Source organism: Myxine glutinosa, chromosome 8 (assembly GCF_964187855.1).
Source record: "Myxine glutinosa chromosome 8, kmMyxGlut1.1, whole genome shotgun sequence".
NCBI lineage: Eukaryota > Metazoa > Chordata > Myxini > Myxiniformes > Myxinidae > Myxine > Myxine glutinosa.
The window spans coordinates 58,304,636-58,322,457 of NC_136268.1; the positions used below are offsets into that span (position 1 = coordinate 58,304,636).

Genomic DNA, 17,822 nt, shown 5'->3' on the forward strand with positions numbered 1-17,822 from the left:
GGCGTGAGGGGCGCGTCCACTAATGGAACGCCTCTCGCTTCCCAGATCGAGGGCCACGTGGTCAGGAGAACCTCGTCCCTTCCGGTCACACTTTGCCTATCGGCCGGCCTCGAAGACCGAAATTGTGACGGTGTCACCCGAAAAATTTGAAATTACGAAATTTGAAAAAATTTGAAAAAAAAAATTACGGAATTTCAAGTGGCCCAATATCTGAAAATGTTCGCAACATATTAATGTACATTTGTGCCAAATTTGGTGCTTGTATCACAAAATGCACAATTCTTTTGAATATTTGGGCTAAGCCGCCCCACTATTGTGACCAATGTTAATCTCAAAAATAGTTGGTGGTTGAATTCAGTTCACTGATATTTAAATCCTATTCAGATATCACGTCAATCAGATGAAAATTGAGGATTTTAGAAATTTGGAAAAAGTGGTTGACCTTTGGCCTATTTTGACCTTTTGGCCTATGTTGATCTCCGATTGGCTTAGCGGATTGGCTTAGCAGCCTGGCGTTGGCTTAGCGGCTAGAGTGCCAGCTTAGGATACCTAGGATCCTGGGTTCGAATCCCGGTCGATCACTGAATTTACGCCAGGGGGGTTGACTCAGCCTGTCATCCTTCCGAGGTCGGCAAATTGAGTACCAGTTCACTGGTAATTCCCTGTTTGTCGTAAAAGGCGACAAACAGGGTTGGCGGCAGGAAGGGCATCCGGCCGTAAAACATTGCTTCAAAAAGGGGACCAAAAAACAACAACAACCACGGTGCCCGAAAAAGGCCAACCCCCGCTTGCGGGGAAAAATGGCCTCTAAAGGTGGTTTTTTATTTTTTTAATGTTGATCTCAAAAATAATTGGTGGTTGAATTCAGTTAGCTGATTTGAAAATCCTGTTCAGATTTCAAGTCAATCAGATGAAAATTGAGGATTTTCGAAATATGAAAGAAAGTGGTAGACCTTTTGCCTATGTTGACCTTGTGACCTATGTTGATCTAAAAATAGTTGTTTGTTGAATTCATTTCACTGATGTAAAAATCTTATTCAAATTTCAAGTCAATCGGATGAAAATTGAGGATTTTAGAAATTTGGAAAAAGTGGTTGACCTTTGGCCTATGTTGACGTTTTGGCCTATGTTGATCTCAAAAATAGTTGATGTTTGAATTCACTTAACTGATATGTAAATCTTATTCAAATTTCAAGTCAATCGGATGAAAATTGAGTATTTGAGAAATTTGGAAAAAGTGGTTGACCTTTGGCCTATGTTGACCTTTAAACCTCAAAAATAAATAGGATTTTGTCGAACCATGAACTCTACCATTTGGTGAAGTTTCGTGAAGATCGTTTTAAAATTGTGACGGGTAGACAAGTATAAGTGAGCGGACAGACAAACACAAAAACACACACAAACCGGAGTGATCAACATACTTGTCCAAAAAAAGTATTTTTTTTCCAAGTAATAAACAGACAGGTGAAAACACAACCTCTATCCATCTTTGGTGACACAGGTAATAAAGGTTCAATGGGGTGTAGACAACTCTTGTATGGTGCTGTTCTCTATTGCGTCCTCATCTTGTGTAATACTGCGCATTGTTATTTGCATATTCTGTATCTATTATCTTATTCTAATATCTACCATCGCTTTCTTTGTCTTGCAGATTGATTGTTCATCGTTGTTGCTAATAAACCTGCATTCAATTGATACATTCTTGTTTATGAACAATCAACTCATCTGAAGATGCCTGCTGCAGTCTGCCCCTTCCCGAGCTGTGTCTACGTTACTGACAGCACTGACAATGCCGTTGCTGCTATCCAGCTCTCCATCCACGCCATGACTCACACGTCCATTGCACCAGCCAAACCGGACAAAGTCAGCCATCCTCGTATCCAAACCGGCGGTACCAGCGAAGATTGGCAATATTTCACCAGAAGATGGGATGGTTACAAGGCAGCGACCCAGATAATCGGCAATGATGTTCGCGTTCAACTCCTTGAATGTTGTGATGATAACCTACGACGTGACCTCCACCGCAGCAACCCACGCATTGAAATCAAGGACGAGGCAGCTATACTACAAGCCATTCGGTCCCTTGCTGTCCGAGAGGAGAATACTATGGTGTCCCGCGTCAACCTCCACAACATGCGACAGGAGCAAGAAGAACCAATTCGTACCTACGCAGCCCGTCTGGCTGGTCAAGCTGAGATCTGCAAGTTTTCTGTTGTATGCTCATGCAATCCCCCTACTGATGTCAACTACACCAAGGACATGGTTCGCGATGTCCTATGTCGGGGACTCGCCGATCAAGATATACAACAGGACATTCTCGGCGATCAAAATCAGAACATGAGCTTGGAGGAAGTTCTCACTTTCGTAGAGGCCAAGGAAGCAGGGAAACGCTCCCAGAATGCCTTGCTCGATAGTGAAGGCGCTCATGGCGCAAGCCAATACAAAAACTGGAAGAACAAAAGAGCCCTGATCACTACCGACAAGCAGGCGGCCATTTGTAGTTATTGCGGCAAAACTGGTCATGGCAAACAGCCGAACATCGACCAAAGGCGTCAATTCTGCAATGCCTACGGGAAAACATGCAGTAAATGTGCCATCCGCGGCCATTTTGCACATGTCTGCCGGGGAGGCACGAAAAAGGCGGACAACAAACCTACGGACAAATCAATGGATGCTCATGATGTGGAAGAAAGCAGCCAGGTCCACGATCTCCTCTGCTCTGTCACGGAACGAGAAACGGCCATTTGGAAGCCGCAAATTAAAAGGGCCATGGCCACCTTGTCAACTCCACTACACCTCGACCACCATATATTTGACCACCTCTCTGGCTGGACCAAGAAGAAGTCTCAACCACAGCCGTACATAACACTCATAGCACGGATCGATAAGGAAGCTTATGACCATTTCGGCCAGCCACTGTCATCCCGACCAAAATCGGCCAGGCTCCAGGCCATGGCCGACACTGGCTGTCAAAGCTGCCTCACAGGACTCAATATTTTCCACAAACTCGGGCTGCGTAATGAAGACCTGTTACCTGTCAACCTGAAGAAGAATGCTGTTAACAGTGGAAGGGTCCGGATTATCGGCGCCATGCTCCTACACCTGTCTGGTCGCACAGCCAATGGCGACATTATTGAAACCCGACAAATCTGCTACATCTCACCTGACACACGGAACATGTATCTCAGTCGTGAAGCATGCGTCGATCTAGGCCTCGTGTCTAGTAGCTTCCCAACCATTGGCGAATCCAACACAGTTGGTGCTGCAGTGGCAGCAGTTATCGATGCAATTGTAACTGCCCGGAAAGATCGCTTCCCCCTACACTGCCTACATCTATCCCATTTCCGGCCACTGACGAGAACCGAGAGAGGCTGGAGAAATGGCTACTGGAGTACTACAAAAGCAGCACATTCAATGTCTGCGAACACCAGCCACTACCCCACATGGAAGGTCCGCCTCTCACACTGATGGTTGACCCCGAGGCAACACCAAAAGTGGTGCACACCCCAGTGCCTGTCCCCTTACACTGGCAGGCAGAAGTCAAGGCTGGTATCGATCGCGACATCAAGTTAGGGGTTCTGGAACCGGTGCCAATTGGTGAACCAGTGACATGGTGCAGCAGAATGGTCGTCTGTCCAAAGAAAGATGGGACCCCACGGAGGACAGTTGATCTGCAACCACTGAATGCGCACTGCACACGTGAGACCCACCACACCCAGTCACCCTTCCATCAAGCAATGGCGGTGCCACATAACACCAAAAAGACGGTAACAGACGCCTGGAATGGCGATCACAGCGTTCCAATCAGAGAATGTGACCGCCATCTGAGAACGTTCATCACACCATGGGGCCGATGCCGTTACTGCACCACTCCCCAAGGTTACATCGCTTCAGGTGATGGATACTCCAGACGATTTGACGAAATTGTATCGGACTTCAAAAACAAGTCCAAATGTATTGATGATACCATCATGTGGAGCGACACATTGGAAGAGAGCTTTATTCAGACATGCAACTGGCTCGACCTGTGCGGCCGTAATGGGATTACGCAAAATCCGACGAAATTCCATTTTGGTCAGGGCATGGTCGAATTCGCTGGATTCGAGATCACCATGGACAGTGTACGACCATGCCAAAGGTATCTCCAAGCGATACAGGACTTCCCCACACCAAAAACAATTACTGACATCCGCTCCTGGTTTGGGCTAGTCAATCAGGTAACATACTGCTTCAGCATGACCGAGAAGATGCGACCTTTTCGGGACCTCCTAAAACCATCCACCCCCTTCTACTGGGATGCAACACTACAATCCCTATTCGAAGAATCAAAACGACTCATCATATCTGAAGTCGCAAATGGGGTCCGGATCTTTGACAAGGAACGGAAAACATGTCTCGCAACTGACTGGTCGAAGGGTGGGATTGGCTTCTGGCTCCTCCAAAAACACTGCAGATGCCCTGGTGAAACCCCACAGTGCTGCCCCGATGGCTGGAAAATCACCCTTGCTGGAGGCCGCTTCACCCATGCAGCGGAGTCGCGCTCTGCTCCGATAGAGGGTGAAGCTCTTGCAGTGGCGGACAGCCTGGAAAAAGTAAAGTATTTTGTGTTGGGATGCAAGAACCTGATTATTGCCGTCGATCACAAGCCCTTAATCAAGCTTCTTGGCGACAGACGATTAGAGGACATCCATAACACGCGGCTTGCCAACTTGAAAGAAAGGACTCTAGCATATCGTTTCCGAATTATCCACATCCCGGGAAAACGACACTGCGTACAAGATGCGATTTCACGACATCCGTCGGGTGCCAGACCATCGGAACGACTGCCACTGGTGGATGACATTTCCTCCATTATGGATGTGGCCGATTCTGTGCGGTCCGTCACTTGGGACGATGTTCGGGACGAAACAGCAAGTGACACTCAGATGCTGCAGTTACTCAATTCTATTGAGCAGGGTCTACCTGTCAGTCGGGACGATTTCCCTGTGTCCATTTTGGAATACTTTCCCTTCCGTGAACACCTCTACACTATTGATGGCATAGTGGTCTACAAGGGGAGGATTATCATCCCACCGAAGCTACGGAAGCTTGTCCTTGAGAATCTTCATGCTGCTCACCAAGGAGTCACGGCTATGACCACCCGGGCCAGCAGCTCGATCTTTTGGCCTGGAACCACTCCCCAGATTCATGAGATGCGCAATCGCTGCTCACACTGCAATCGGATGGCCCCATCGCAACCAAGCGCTCCACCTACAGCCTCAGCTGAACCTGCCTACCCTTTCCAGTACGTTTGTTCAGATTACTTTCATCACAAGGGTCGGAGTTATTTGGTCACCGTTGATCGTTACTCTAATTGGCCAATCATTCAGCTAACAACTGGCGGGGCACAAGGCCTAGTGAAATGTCTGCGGTCGAACTTCGCCACTTATGGTATCCCCGACGAATTGGCATCTGACGGTGGGCCAGAATTCACGGCACATGACACCCAAGACTTCTTGCGTCGGTGGGACGTTAACCATCGATTGTCATCCACTGCCTTCCCACACAGCAACTGTCGTGCCGAGATCGCAGTCAAAACATCGAAAAGAATGATCACCGATAACACTGGTTCCAATGGTGAATTAGACACTGATCGGTTCCAACATGCAATACTCCAGTACCGGAATGCACCGGATCAGGACACTAGGTTGTCTCCAGCCATGATCATCTTCAAGAGGCCAGTCAAGGACTTCATACCCATCATCCCAGGCAGATACTTGCCATCGGACACCTGGCTGGAAACACGCAACAATCGTGAGGAAGCTTTGCGCATTCGGCATGCCAGGGAGATCGAAAGACTCTCTGAACACACGACAAAACTACCTCCACTGGCCGTTGGGGACCATGTCCGGATCCAGAACCAGACCGGCCTGGAACCACGAAAATGGGACCGGACCGGAACCGTGATTGAGGTAAAACAATTCGATCAATACGTTGTCAAGGTGGATGGCTCCGGAAGAATCACTCTCCGGAATCGTAAGTTCCTGCGACGTTTTACGCCTTTCAGCATGACAACTCCCACTACGACTGGCAAAAGTGGCATGCTGCCAAGCGTTATGCCAAGTGTTATGCCAATTGTACCGAAATACTTAATGTCTGGTACCCAACCCATCGCCGCTCCAAGAGTCTGTCTCAATCCTGTTACCACTCCCCAGAAGGGTGAACCCCAACATGTCATTGCGCCGGGCTTACCATCACAGACATTCCACTCCACTACCGCGATGACACCACCCGCGAGAGTCGCTAACCAACCACATGTGCAGACCACCGCCACACCTCCACAGTCACTGCCTATTTCTGCCCCCTTGACAGTTCGGGTGATGATGGACCAGCTGGAGGGGACTCCGGCGTCGGACAGGGTGATAGTGAACCACCCACCGGAGACTCCCATAATGGACCAGGAAATTACGAACTGCCCTCAGAGGACTCCGACGATTGATCGGGTGGTGACGGGCCGCCCGAAGCGAATTATCAAACCACCAGCCCGATTCAATTCAGAAGAATATCAATTATAAACTCATGTGATCCTTTTTCTCGGTCTCCAGTTTTCGTTCTATTCTGTGTCACAATTGAACGTTTTTGGGAAAGGGAGATAGACAACTCTTGTATGGTGCTGTTCTCTATTGCGTCCTCATCTTGTGTAATACTGCGCATTGTTATTTGCATATTCTGTATCTATTATCTTATTCTAATATCGACCATCGCTTTCTTTGTCTTGCAGATTGATTGTTCATCGTTGTTGCTAATAAACCTGCATTCAATTGATACATTCTTGTTTAGGGTGGTGTATTGGAGAGTGGGATTCGGAACTGTTTCTGTACTACTTCAATAGCATTAAACTTATTCCGGATTTTTTTTAACGATCGTAAAAATCATTATTTTACATTACTGTGTATACTTCAACACTGTGTGGGGTATCGTGTTCTATGAGCTCTCTAGTTTTCAAAGTATTATTTCTTTTTGAAGTCAGATTAACTCTACAGGAAATTTCAAGAGATCCTGCATAACACCCTACAGGTTAAAGTCACAAAACCCAGGCTCACTGCACAGCTCTCTTTTTTCCCTCTTTTATCACATGCGTTGAACCATCTTTCTGAGGTTATGAAATCCCACTCTTCCTTCCAAGGCTTCAGACAGGTGATGCATAACCATCTCACCTCATCCCAATCCGCAATATGTTCTGCCCCCATTAACCCGACCTAATTCACAACCGTCCTTCTTGCATGTTACTTTTTTCCTCCTCTCCTCTGTATCCTCTTTCCTGTTCATTCAATCTCTTGCTTGTTAATTCCAAATCTGGACCCACTGTCCACTGTCAGTTCTCCTTTTACCCTCTGCCATCTCACTCTTCCATGAACCTCGATGTTGTATAGAAAAATAATACAACCTATTGCTGAGAAGGAGAGCATTGATTAGTACTAAGTGACCAGAGATGAAACTTTGCTTTGGCTTTATCAAGCAACAAGCAATAAATTGTGAATAAGTTTTGGTCGACATTCCTAAGAAATTCCTCATAAGTCAGTCAAATTGACTCAAGTGTAAGGTCATTTGGCCGAATTATTTTTGATTTTTTTAAAATTCAAATTGTTTTTGAAATTGTGTTTTTAAATTAGTATTGGATTATTTTTGAAATTGAAATTGTTTTTGAATTATTAGTATTGGATTATTACTCCCGCCAGGGAGTAATGCATTCGATCGTGTCTGTGTGTGTGTGCGTGTGTTTGTGTGTTTGTGAACAAGATATCTGGAAAAGTTCTGAACGGATTTGGATGAAAGTTGGTGGGATGATTGCCCTTGGGATAAGGAAGAATTGATTAGTTTTTGGTGAAGCTCAGGATATTATTCCGGATCCAGGAATTGTTTGAAGGATTGTTTACCATTGGAAGATAGGACTCATTTTTTTTAACATTACTTCTATATATTCTATATTTAACATTGTGATATGAAAATAGTTTTCATATTTGTTGTAAATGTAGTTTAAACTCGTGGTTATGCGTTAGAGCGGTGTATATTGTTAGCAGCGTCCTCTTCAAGGTTTTTTTTTCTTTTTCTAATAAAGACATATTCTGTCATTTTAAAACCACCAAAGTGTGTTTTCGGTTTCCCCGTTTCATAAAATGTATCGTTTGATACGTATGATGCTTTAAAACTGTTTTTTTTTTTTGTTTTTTTTTTTTTTAACCTCAGAAGAGATATCAACATTTACCTCAGCGAATGTCAATCGCGGTGTCAGTATTTGATGAACTTATAAAGACTTAGGTGAGTTATAAGTGTGACCAGCATGTGCACGGGATTCTTCCCAGAAGAATGAGTGGTCGCATTAGCTTGTACGACTTAAAATGAGCGAGTTTTGTTTTGACGTTTGGGCCAGTTTTACATGTTGTATCCCTAAGGAATGAAACGAACGTTTTTCCTGGCTTACAATTTTATTTGAAGTCACACATGCCTCAAAATACACTCACTTATATAGAATTGAACGCTGAATCCGAAAATGTAAGTGAAATTGCCTTGTTTTTTTTTAACATTCTCTTCTATATATTCTAAATATATATCTGTGCAGTGTCTGTCTTGTGTTGTCTTGTCTTGTGTTGTCACTGAACTACTCCCTCAAACTTTTGTGAAATTGTACTATTCCAACTTGACCCACGGCGGGAGTATGCGCTCTACTGAGTGGCGTTGTAGTTTTTGAAATTGAAATTGTGTTTTTGAATAATTAGAATTGAATTATTTTTGAAATTCGGTTTTTTAATTATTAGTATTGAATTATTTTTTTAATCACCTCTACCACCAAAGGTGGATGGAGGTTATGTTTTCACCCCTGTCTGTCTGTTTGTTTGTGAACAAAATATCTCAAAAAGTTATGGACGTATTCGGACGAAATTTGGCAGAGATGTAGCGTATGTCACAAGGACGAAAGGATTAGATTTTGGTGAAGATCCGGATTCGGCCACTAGAAATTTCAAGTGAATCTTCACCATTGGGAGATAGGGCCAAAACTATACATTGCGGGATATCTCAAAAAGTTATGGATGGATTTGGACGAAACTTGGTGGACAGTTTGTGTGTTTGACAAGGAAGAATGGATTCAATTTTCGTGACGATCTGAATATGGATTCGGATCAGAGAATTCTAAAAATTTTAAGTTATTCTTCACCATTGAGTGATATGGCCAACCAGGCAGAGGTATACTCTCTACTGAGTGCTGTTCTAGTTGAAATCGTTTTTGAATTATTAGTATTGAATTACTTTTGAAATTGTGTTTTCCAATTATTAGTGTTTAACTATTTTTGAAATTGTGTTTTTGTATGAAATTATACAGAATATGAAACTTATATTAGCAATCATTATATGGAAATATATTTTTTAAGTATAATTATTTGGGTGTTTAAATAAGTAAACACGTTTAAAAACCCTGTAACCCATGTCAGCATTATTTACTTACTTGAAACACGTCATATCTAGATGAAGGAATTTGAAATGTGACCAAAAGTTATATTAAAAAACCACCTGACTCGTGCACCACACCAGTGCTTGACCACGTAGGTTGTAATTGACGCCATTCTGAATGTGTTGCTGAACACTTGCAACACCTACCGTATTTACCATACCCCCATGATGCCACTTCTGGCTGTTTCCAAAACAGAATATGCTATTCAGAGGTCTTGTCTCTGCTGCAGACAGCCTTGGCGAAGGAGCTATGTAGCATCTCCATTAATCACCAACACATCACATGAGTTAGGATTCACCCCTGGAAAATTTATCTCTCTGCAAGGGGAATAGTTTGAAAATAATTATGCCAATCAAAAAAACAATTATACCATAAAATTACATTAACTACAGAGTTCATAGAACATCTTACTCTGCACAATCTTTGGAAAAAAGGACGTGGGTGGGGTCTGCGGGCAGCAAAATTGATTGGTCGAGATGATGTAAAATGTAGTAATATTTTGTCCATGTACTGCTGAACCAGGCTTTTCACTTCACACACAGGATGATAATTTTAATAGATCAGAGATAGGTTTGGTAACAAGCATAAAACATCCATTCGTTTGTTTGTTCGCATGCAGCAAGTGACTGCTGTTTGTATCAGTTCTTGTCGGGCCACGGCGGTGCCAATGATGTTAAACTCTGTGTCAGGCACTGTAGGATAGAGCAGGAATTTGTAATTTGGCAAGGCTGCCAGTGATAGCTCGCCAACTACTCTTCACGAAGAACACATTGGAATCTAACATTCACCAAACAAATGGGAGCAGATGGGACATCCGGTTTAACATCCCAAGGGACGGAACACATTGATGCCTCATCCTGCCTGCGAAACACCAGAAAGACAGTTTATAGCTGGGTTGAGATTCAAACCCAGGCGAGACAGCTGAGGTGAGTGCATGTGTACCTCTAGGCAATCTCAGGCTCTGTGTAATTTTTCTGTTATTAGTCCCATACCAGTTTCATCAGGAGCGGACTACAAGTTTGCTCTCTGTCTGTCTGTCCGTCCATCCATCCGTCTGTATGTCCGTCTGTCCATCCATCTGTCTGTCTGTCTCTGTCCCACCTGTGGTTTTTCAGACTTTCTTCCATACCCTTTAACATATTCAATTGAAACTTGGCACATGGCTTTATTATGATAACTTACAGAACAAGTTTGAGTTTCAGGACGTTTCATGAATTTTTCTGTTATGCCCTCTTTGGACATCATATTAAATATGCAATTTGGTGTCTGTCTGTCTAATGATTTTTGACCACGATACATTCCGTTGTTATTTATCCAATGAATCTCAACCAAACTTGACAGGAGGACTAAGGGTCACACAATGAAGGTTGTAGCGCATTAATTTGCCCCCTGCCCAAGGGGGTTTCTCCGTGAAGGGAGTTTTCCCACCATTGCTGCCAATGGGTTGTGTGTTGAGGTGTATATCCATGTTAAGTTAGCTTTATTGTGGCATTTTTCCAAGGCCGCTTCTAATAAAACCAATGATAATAGCATAATATTAATGTTATTACAAAACAATATTAATACTAATAATGTCCCACACCTCCAAAGGGTTTTTCCTCCTTCAACAAACGCCGTGTCAACGTTTATAAATAGCTTATCATGGTGTTTTCATGGGAACAACGGCCTCTACCAGAAGTAAAAAATTTATAAACCACAAGCACATACAATTAGATTTTAAACAGTCGCTAATGCTGTTTATAACACCAAACAAAAAATTTGGAGGAATCCCGACATCCATGAGGTAAGTTTTACTTACAGAACTGAGGGAAGATCTACTGTACTCTATATACCCAACAAGGGTTGGGTTAATAACATGACCCTTCCTGCCACTAATGTGGAGTTTTTCGTGGCGGCCTTTTGAAAAAGTCGCTCCTGCTGTTTAACACAAAACCGAAAGGGAGGAAGCTCGGGTTGTGCTCATTTGCCAAACAGCTAGCTCGCGCTTGCCAAGCCAGCCGTTCCTTAACGGTTTTGAATGGAGTGCTTGCTCAAATGCTTAAACCACTTGGCGATCTCTCCACAAGAAACTTGGTAAATGAATAGACACCCAATTTTCTTGAGACCCGACAATAGATCTACTATAATCTATATACCCCAAAGAGGAATGACCCTTCCTGGCCGCTCCTGTAGTGAACCGGTGTACGAGTAGCGAAAATATCACATCGGAAGGGGAAATGTATTGCAAAGCAATACTCACTCTTATTTAATTAGCTGTTCTTTGTCCTGCTTTTGTTATGTAGGAGGCATTACCGTGTAAGCAAACTTAAACTGTGATACTTAATAAATTGCAAACTTAACTCTTCACTGGAAAAATTGTGAGTTTCATTTGCTGATATGGTAATAGCTAGCTTAATTGACCTGCTGATATTATTGAATGAAATTGCAAATTGATTTCTAAATTGGTGAGACAATACATTTCAAGTTTAATCCTGACTTATGGGATTCTGATTGTTTTTTGAAAATCTCCTGTACCTAAAGCTAATCAAAGTGTGACTTCAATCAGATTGATCACCCAATTATCATTAAGGATCAGACTGCAAATAATCATCAAGGCACATTTTTTTCTTTTCAGTCAAATAATTACATTTAAAGACAACTTATTGACGAGAACATTGTCTGTTGATGATGGTTTATGAAATATGGGGACAAAGAATACTTTGTCTACATACAGGGCGTATAAAAAAAAGGTAATCCGAATTCAAGGGGTTAATATGCAAAGGTTATTTAGTTTGACAATTTACATGTGGTTTACCAATTATGAGGAGATCCTCAGCTTTCCATTGATGCCTTTCATGCATCTTTGCTGTCACACATGACCGAGTACATGTTCATTGAAAATGACAAGTTCAAATCGTATTTTTACAAGTTTGGCTAATCGGTGCAAGACAGTTTGAAATGGACGCATTACTTGTCGACTGCCAAGTTGATTATGTAAAATTGTTAAGCTGGTCTGGTAATCGTCGGTTGCGTCATCCTTTGTTTAAGATGGGTATTTAAGATGGGTATTTAAGATGGGCCTACAGTGTATGGGTTTAGAGACAGTCTGAGTCATTGAAAAGATGGTTCAACTTACGACTGAACAGCGGACCTTCGTGGTTACAACCTTTCACCAAACTGGAAGTTTGCAGTGAACTCGTGATGCGTTCAGGGAACGTTTCCCAGAACGGGAGCCTCCAGCAGCCAAAACCATCTGGGCGAATGTTAGAATATACCAAGAGCATGGCACTAGCCTCAACCACAACAAGGGGAATTCTGGTAGGAGGCGCACTGGGCGATCGGAAATGAACATTGCAGCAGTAAGGCAGCAAGTTTTGGAGCATCCTAGGGATACCAGCGCAAGATGAAATGGAACGGGATTGCCTTCGGCAACATTCAACCGAATCACAAGACTGGACCTCCACCAACATCCATATTGGATTCACATCCGGCATCAACGTACGCCAGGGGATTTTGCCAGGAGGCTGGTGCTTGCCGGATGGTTGATAGCACGTTGCGAAGCAGATGTCAATTTCCTGCGATATCTTGTTATCGGCGACGAAGCTGCTTTCGCCATGGACGGCAAGGTCAATACCCATAATGTTCTTGAATATGCACCGACAGGACAACCCCCGGAATTAAATTTTGACACCAACATGAATCGACAAAGGTGGACTGTTTGGTTGGGACTTTGTGGAAGTGGTCAGGTGATCGGACCATTTTTCTTTCAAAGGAATGTCAATGGTAACAGGTATCTGCAGATGATCAATGATGAAGTTTTAACGCAGCTGGAGGAGAACTTTGAGCGACAGGTTCGTGGTGTCTACAGATATCTCTGGTGGGCCCAAGACGGCGGCCCAGCACATCGTCTTATCGCTGTCCGAGATCGACTGAGGGAACTCTTTGGAGACCGAGTCATCGCCCTCAACCATGCAGTGGAATGGCCGCCACGATCACCTGACCTCACACCATGTGATTATTTCCTTTGGGGACATTTAAAGAACAAGGTGTTCGTAACTCCTCCCCGTGATCTTGACGAATTTCAGGGCCGTATTCGACATGAAGTGGATGCTTTGCGCAATGACCCGGCTATGGTGAGACGAGCAGTTCAGGGCATGCTCCGCCGCTGTGAGCGTTGTGTTGAAAGGGGAGGTGGACATGTTGAAGGTGTGGGTGCATAAAGGCCAATCATTCCTGAGAAAAGTTCACATCTGACGTTCATTTTGCACCAATTATCCTGACTTGCATCGATTAGCCAAACTTGTAAAAATGCGATTTGAACTTTTCATATTCAATGAACATGTACTCGATCATGTGTGACAGCAATGATGCATGGAAGGTATCAATGGAAAGCTGAGGATCTCCTCTTAATTAGTAAACCACATGTAAATTGTCAAAATAAATAACCTTTGCATATTAACCCCTTGAATTCGGATTACCTTTTTTTTGATGCGCACTGTATATTGACTGACAATCATATTCTACAAATATTTTGATCACACATCCCCCAAAAATGATCTACAAATTCCTGTTGAGATTTAACTACCTCCAGACTCAAACCAAAGCAGAAACTCAAGGTTATTCCTTTGTCAATAAGAAAATTAAGCACAATAAATATCCTCCCATTCTCCTTGGAAATATATTTTTATGAAACAAATGGAATTTTTTAGTTTCACTTCGATTTCAGCGACTCCTAACAATTGATGCACAATATATTTTTAAGTGCTTCAGAAGCAAATCAAATACAGTTTCAAGCAATCCGATGCACTCGCCTTCTCCGAGACAGTCACGGAGCTGTTCATCCCATTCTATTAGGCGACGATGAGACTCAAAACCAAGCAAGATGACCTGGAGTGGACACACGATGGCCAACACGTTCTCACAGCCTTCTGCTGTCACCCCAGCCTGAAGGCCACAGATTCCATCCAACAGAAGTTCACTTGTAGGCTCCAATGTACCTCCCCTCTCAGGCAGTCTCAAGCGCCATTCTTTGCGATTCTCAACTGAGGTTCCTTTATGGATGACCAGAATGAGGCAGTCTGTGAAACAGAAATACAACACACGAATAAAGTAAGACCTCGTATTTTAATGTAGCTTAGTTATTCAAGTTAAGTTGTAATCAAACGTCTAAATCAAATAAATAGCACTGAGTCAGCTGATGGCCATCTCTTGAGATTGTAGTTCAGACCTCTGCTGATTTTGGGGGCCCCCCTCAGAGCACCCTTGATCCCCAGGGAGCCCCCTGATCCGAAATTGAAAAATCTATCGAGTAGAAGGGCTGTATTGGGTTTCAGAACAAGCAGTTGGTAAATAAACAAAGAGTAGGGACCTGAAGTTTCAGGGGGTACCAACCCCCACACCCCCAAACCCCCACAACCCTATAGCTGCAACTTACCTCCACTCAATGGCTCCTTTTTTCCCCACACGTGGAACCACCTTCCATATCCTCATCAATCTCATTCTTCCCTCCAGGTCTTCAACACGGCTGTTCTCCACCATCTCAGGTCATACCAATCCAAAACCATGGTCTTTTCTGCGTTTTTCCCTTGCTCTCATCCTTACCCACGCATCCCTTGTTGTCTGTCTCAGTCTCCCTCGGCCCTACTGTTGGCAATTCCCCTTTGTCTTTCTGCTCTTCCTTTTGTTATGTTGCGTCCTGATCCATTTGGTGTTTTAGCTCTTCCACGAGCCTTGAATCTGTATGCAAAAATTGTCGTTAAATGTATGTGGTGAAATGCAATTACAATCCAATGAGTTGCACATATAAAGGAGGAGAAGTAACAGATTATTGAGAAGACCCACCTTTAGAGGCCATTTTTCCCCGCAGAGCAGGGGTTGGCCTTTTTCAGGCACCGTGGTCCCCTTTTTGTCCCCCGTCGCACCGCGGAGAGAAAGGGGGACTATGGTTTTCCCCTCCGTCCGTGTGTCCGTGCGTGCGTACGTGCGTAAGCGAAGGACCGAATGCTAATTTGGTGTGTGGGTGCAACCCACGTCAAAATCCAAGATAGCCGCCGCCATGTATGTCTGAACATTGTGAGCGAAATATCTTGAAAAATAAACGAACTACTAACTTCTAATCTGGTGTGTGGGTGCATCTACGCATAAGGAAGAACGCTATTGAAAATTGGGTCGCCACGTCAAAATCCAAGATGGCCGCCGCCATGTATGTCTGAACCTTGTGAGCGGAATATCTTGAAAAATAAGCGAAGTACCAACTTCTAATCTGGTGTGTGTGTATCTAGGCATAAGGAAGAACGCTATTGAAAATTGGGTCGCCACGTCAAAATCCAAGATGGCCGCCTTGCGTCTTCCACTTTGTCAACTCGCATCACTTCACCGACGGGGGACCTAGGCGTAATGCTTGTTGAGCAATGTTTTATGGCCGGATGCTCTTCCTGCCACCAACCCTGTTAGTTGCCTCTTGCCTCTTGCAACACACAGGGAATTACCAGTGAACCGGTACTCAATTTGCCGACCTCGGAAGGATGACAGGCTGAGTCAACCCACTGGCGTTAATTCAGCGATCGACCGGGATTCGAACCCAGTATCCTAGGATCCCAAGCCGGCACCCTAACCGCTAAGGCTAAGCCAACACCAGGCTTAACAGATGATTGAGGTTAGAAGATAAATAAATCAGCAATTGGAGTGGAGAGGCAAGTACACAACAAGGAGCAATCAAAACAACACCTTAGCGAATAGCAAGGTTTCCAGGTGGAGTTCAGGGGTCAGAATATGGATCGATAGAAAAAGCTCAAGGATATGTTTGTGAGACAACACAAGACAATGATATGCTGCTGTCATAGAGGACTGGAAGGAAGAATACAAGAGGACAAACTTGGGAAAGTGACTCATAGGATGAGAGAAAAGGACACAAAGGAGCAGATGTGGACAGAAAGTTTGGACTTAGGTATTGTCACAAGGAAATAGTTTCTGGATAAACACTTGTGAACATTAAAGACTGGGGACAGCCAAACATGGACCCACAAAAACAAGATATAACTTCCTTTTGAAACACCCCTGGCAAGTTAGCCAAATTGCATTTTCTGCCCAATCATGATTTTTACGGCGTAGCCCATCGGGCAGAGACGTCTAGAACAGTGTTTGTCCGTCCGTATGTATGTATGAATGTATGTATGTCCCGTCAAACGTATACCAATCAGAGCTGAAAATCTGGTCACATAACAGGGTGATGTGATTACGTCTGATGTCATTAAAGCGTACAACGGCTGACACTCCACACTCCACCATTTTGATTTATATGCCGTTCATGCCAAACATATCGTCGAACCTGTCATATATCACAATCACCATGCTCTACCTTGACGTTTTTCATTCAGTGTTAAACACAAACAAACCGATTGTTAAATGATCATCAAATATCAAAAGTATCGGCCTTACGTCTCTTCCAACAATATGGTACGTATAGGCCTTAGGCATTATGACTCACCTTCCGCTTTGGACAAATTAAGCCCAGGTTTCTTAATACAGTGATAATGTTTCAGTAGTATCGTTTTCGTAATAATATTATTGTAAATATAACCATTACACTTTAACCCCAATGTTGTGAATGGAAAGTTGATGGATTGAAGTGGTGTAAAAGCAAAATTAAGGAATTCACCCCGTTTTAAAAAATATATATATAATTTTCGTAATAATAACGTAACGTTATTATTGTAGTAAATCTAATCGTAACACTAATCCCTTTGTATTGACTGCAACGTTACTGGAGGTTAAATATATATATATATATATATCCACGATATCCATTTTTCCGTTCTCCAACCTATAGCTTTGTCTTTAAAAAAACTCAACGTTTCGGCCAGCAACCCAGCAAGCGCTGAGCCTCCACCAGCCTTCATCAAGAGAAGTTCCCTTGTTCACCTCCTCCCAGATATATCTGGGGGGAGGGGTGGGCCTATTCTATCAACCAATCACAAAGCTGCGTTGCGAGACCTCGTGACCATGGACCCATGCTCGGCTTATGTTGCAAGTGTTTTGTGCGTGTTTGAGCGGTGTATTGTGTTTTGTTGTTCGTGTTGCCTGTGTCGGCTATGTCCCACTTTGTCTTTGTCCTCCTCCACGCATCGGTGTGTCTCTGGTGTACTTATGCATGAGAGGTCCGTATGCCTGTGGTAACGCCACAGTCTCCTCTGTCAATGGTGCCCGCGTTTGGCCAGTGTGCCAGGCCTCCAGTATTCGCCTCCTGGCCCGGTTCGGGGATGCCGCCAGCACGTTCACATTGTCCCATAGAGGAACATGGCCCGCCCTTATTCCATGCTTGGCGATAGCAGATCTTTCTGGGTGATTACACTCAAAA

General features: G+C 43.8%; 1 protein-coding gene across 2 annotated transcripts in view; it reads right to left on the bottom strand.

Moving 5' to 3' along the window:
* The window catches only part of LOC137433125 (uncharacterized), a 79,429-nt gene that overhangs the window by 44,931 nt on the left and 16,676 nt on the right, over nucleotides 1-17,822 (bottom strand). For both annotated transcript variants that reach the window (XM_068125579.2, XM_078783307.1), the window contains exon 3: nucleotides 14,278-14,544. In XM_068125579.2, the coding sequence (XP_067981680.2) occupies nucleotides 14,278-14,544 (267 nt within the window). The remainder of the gene's footprint in view (nucleotides 1-14,277; nucleotides 14,545-17,822) is intronic.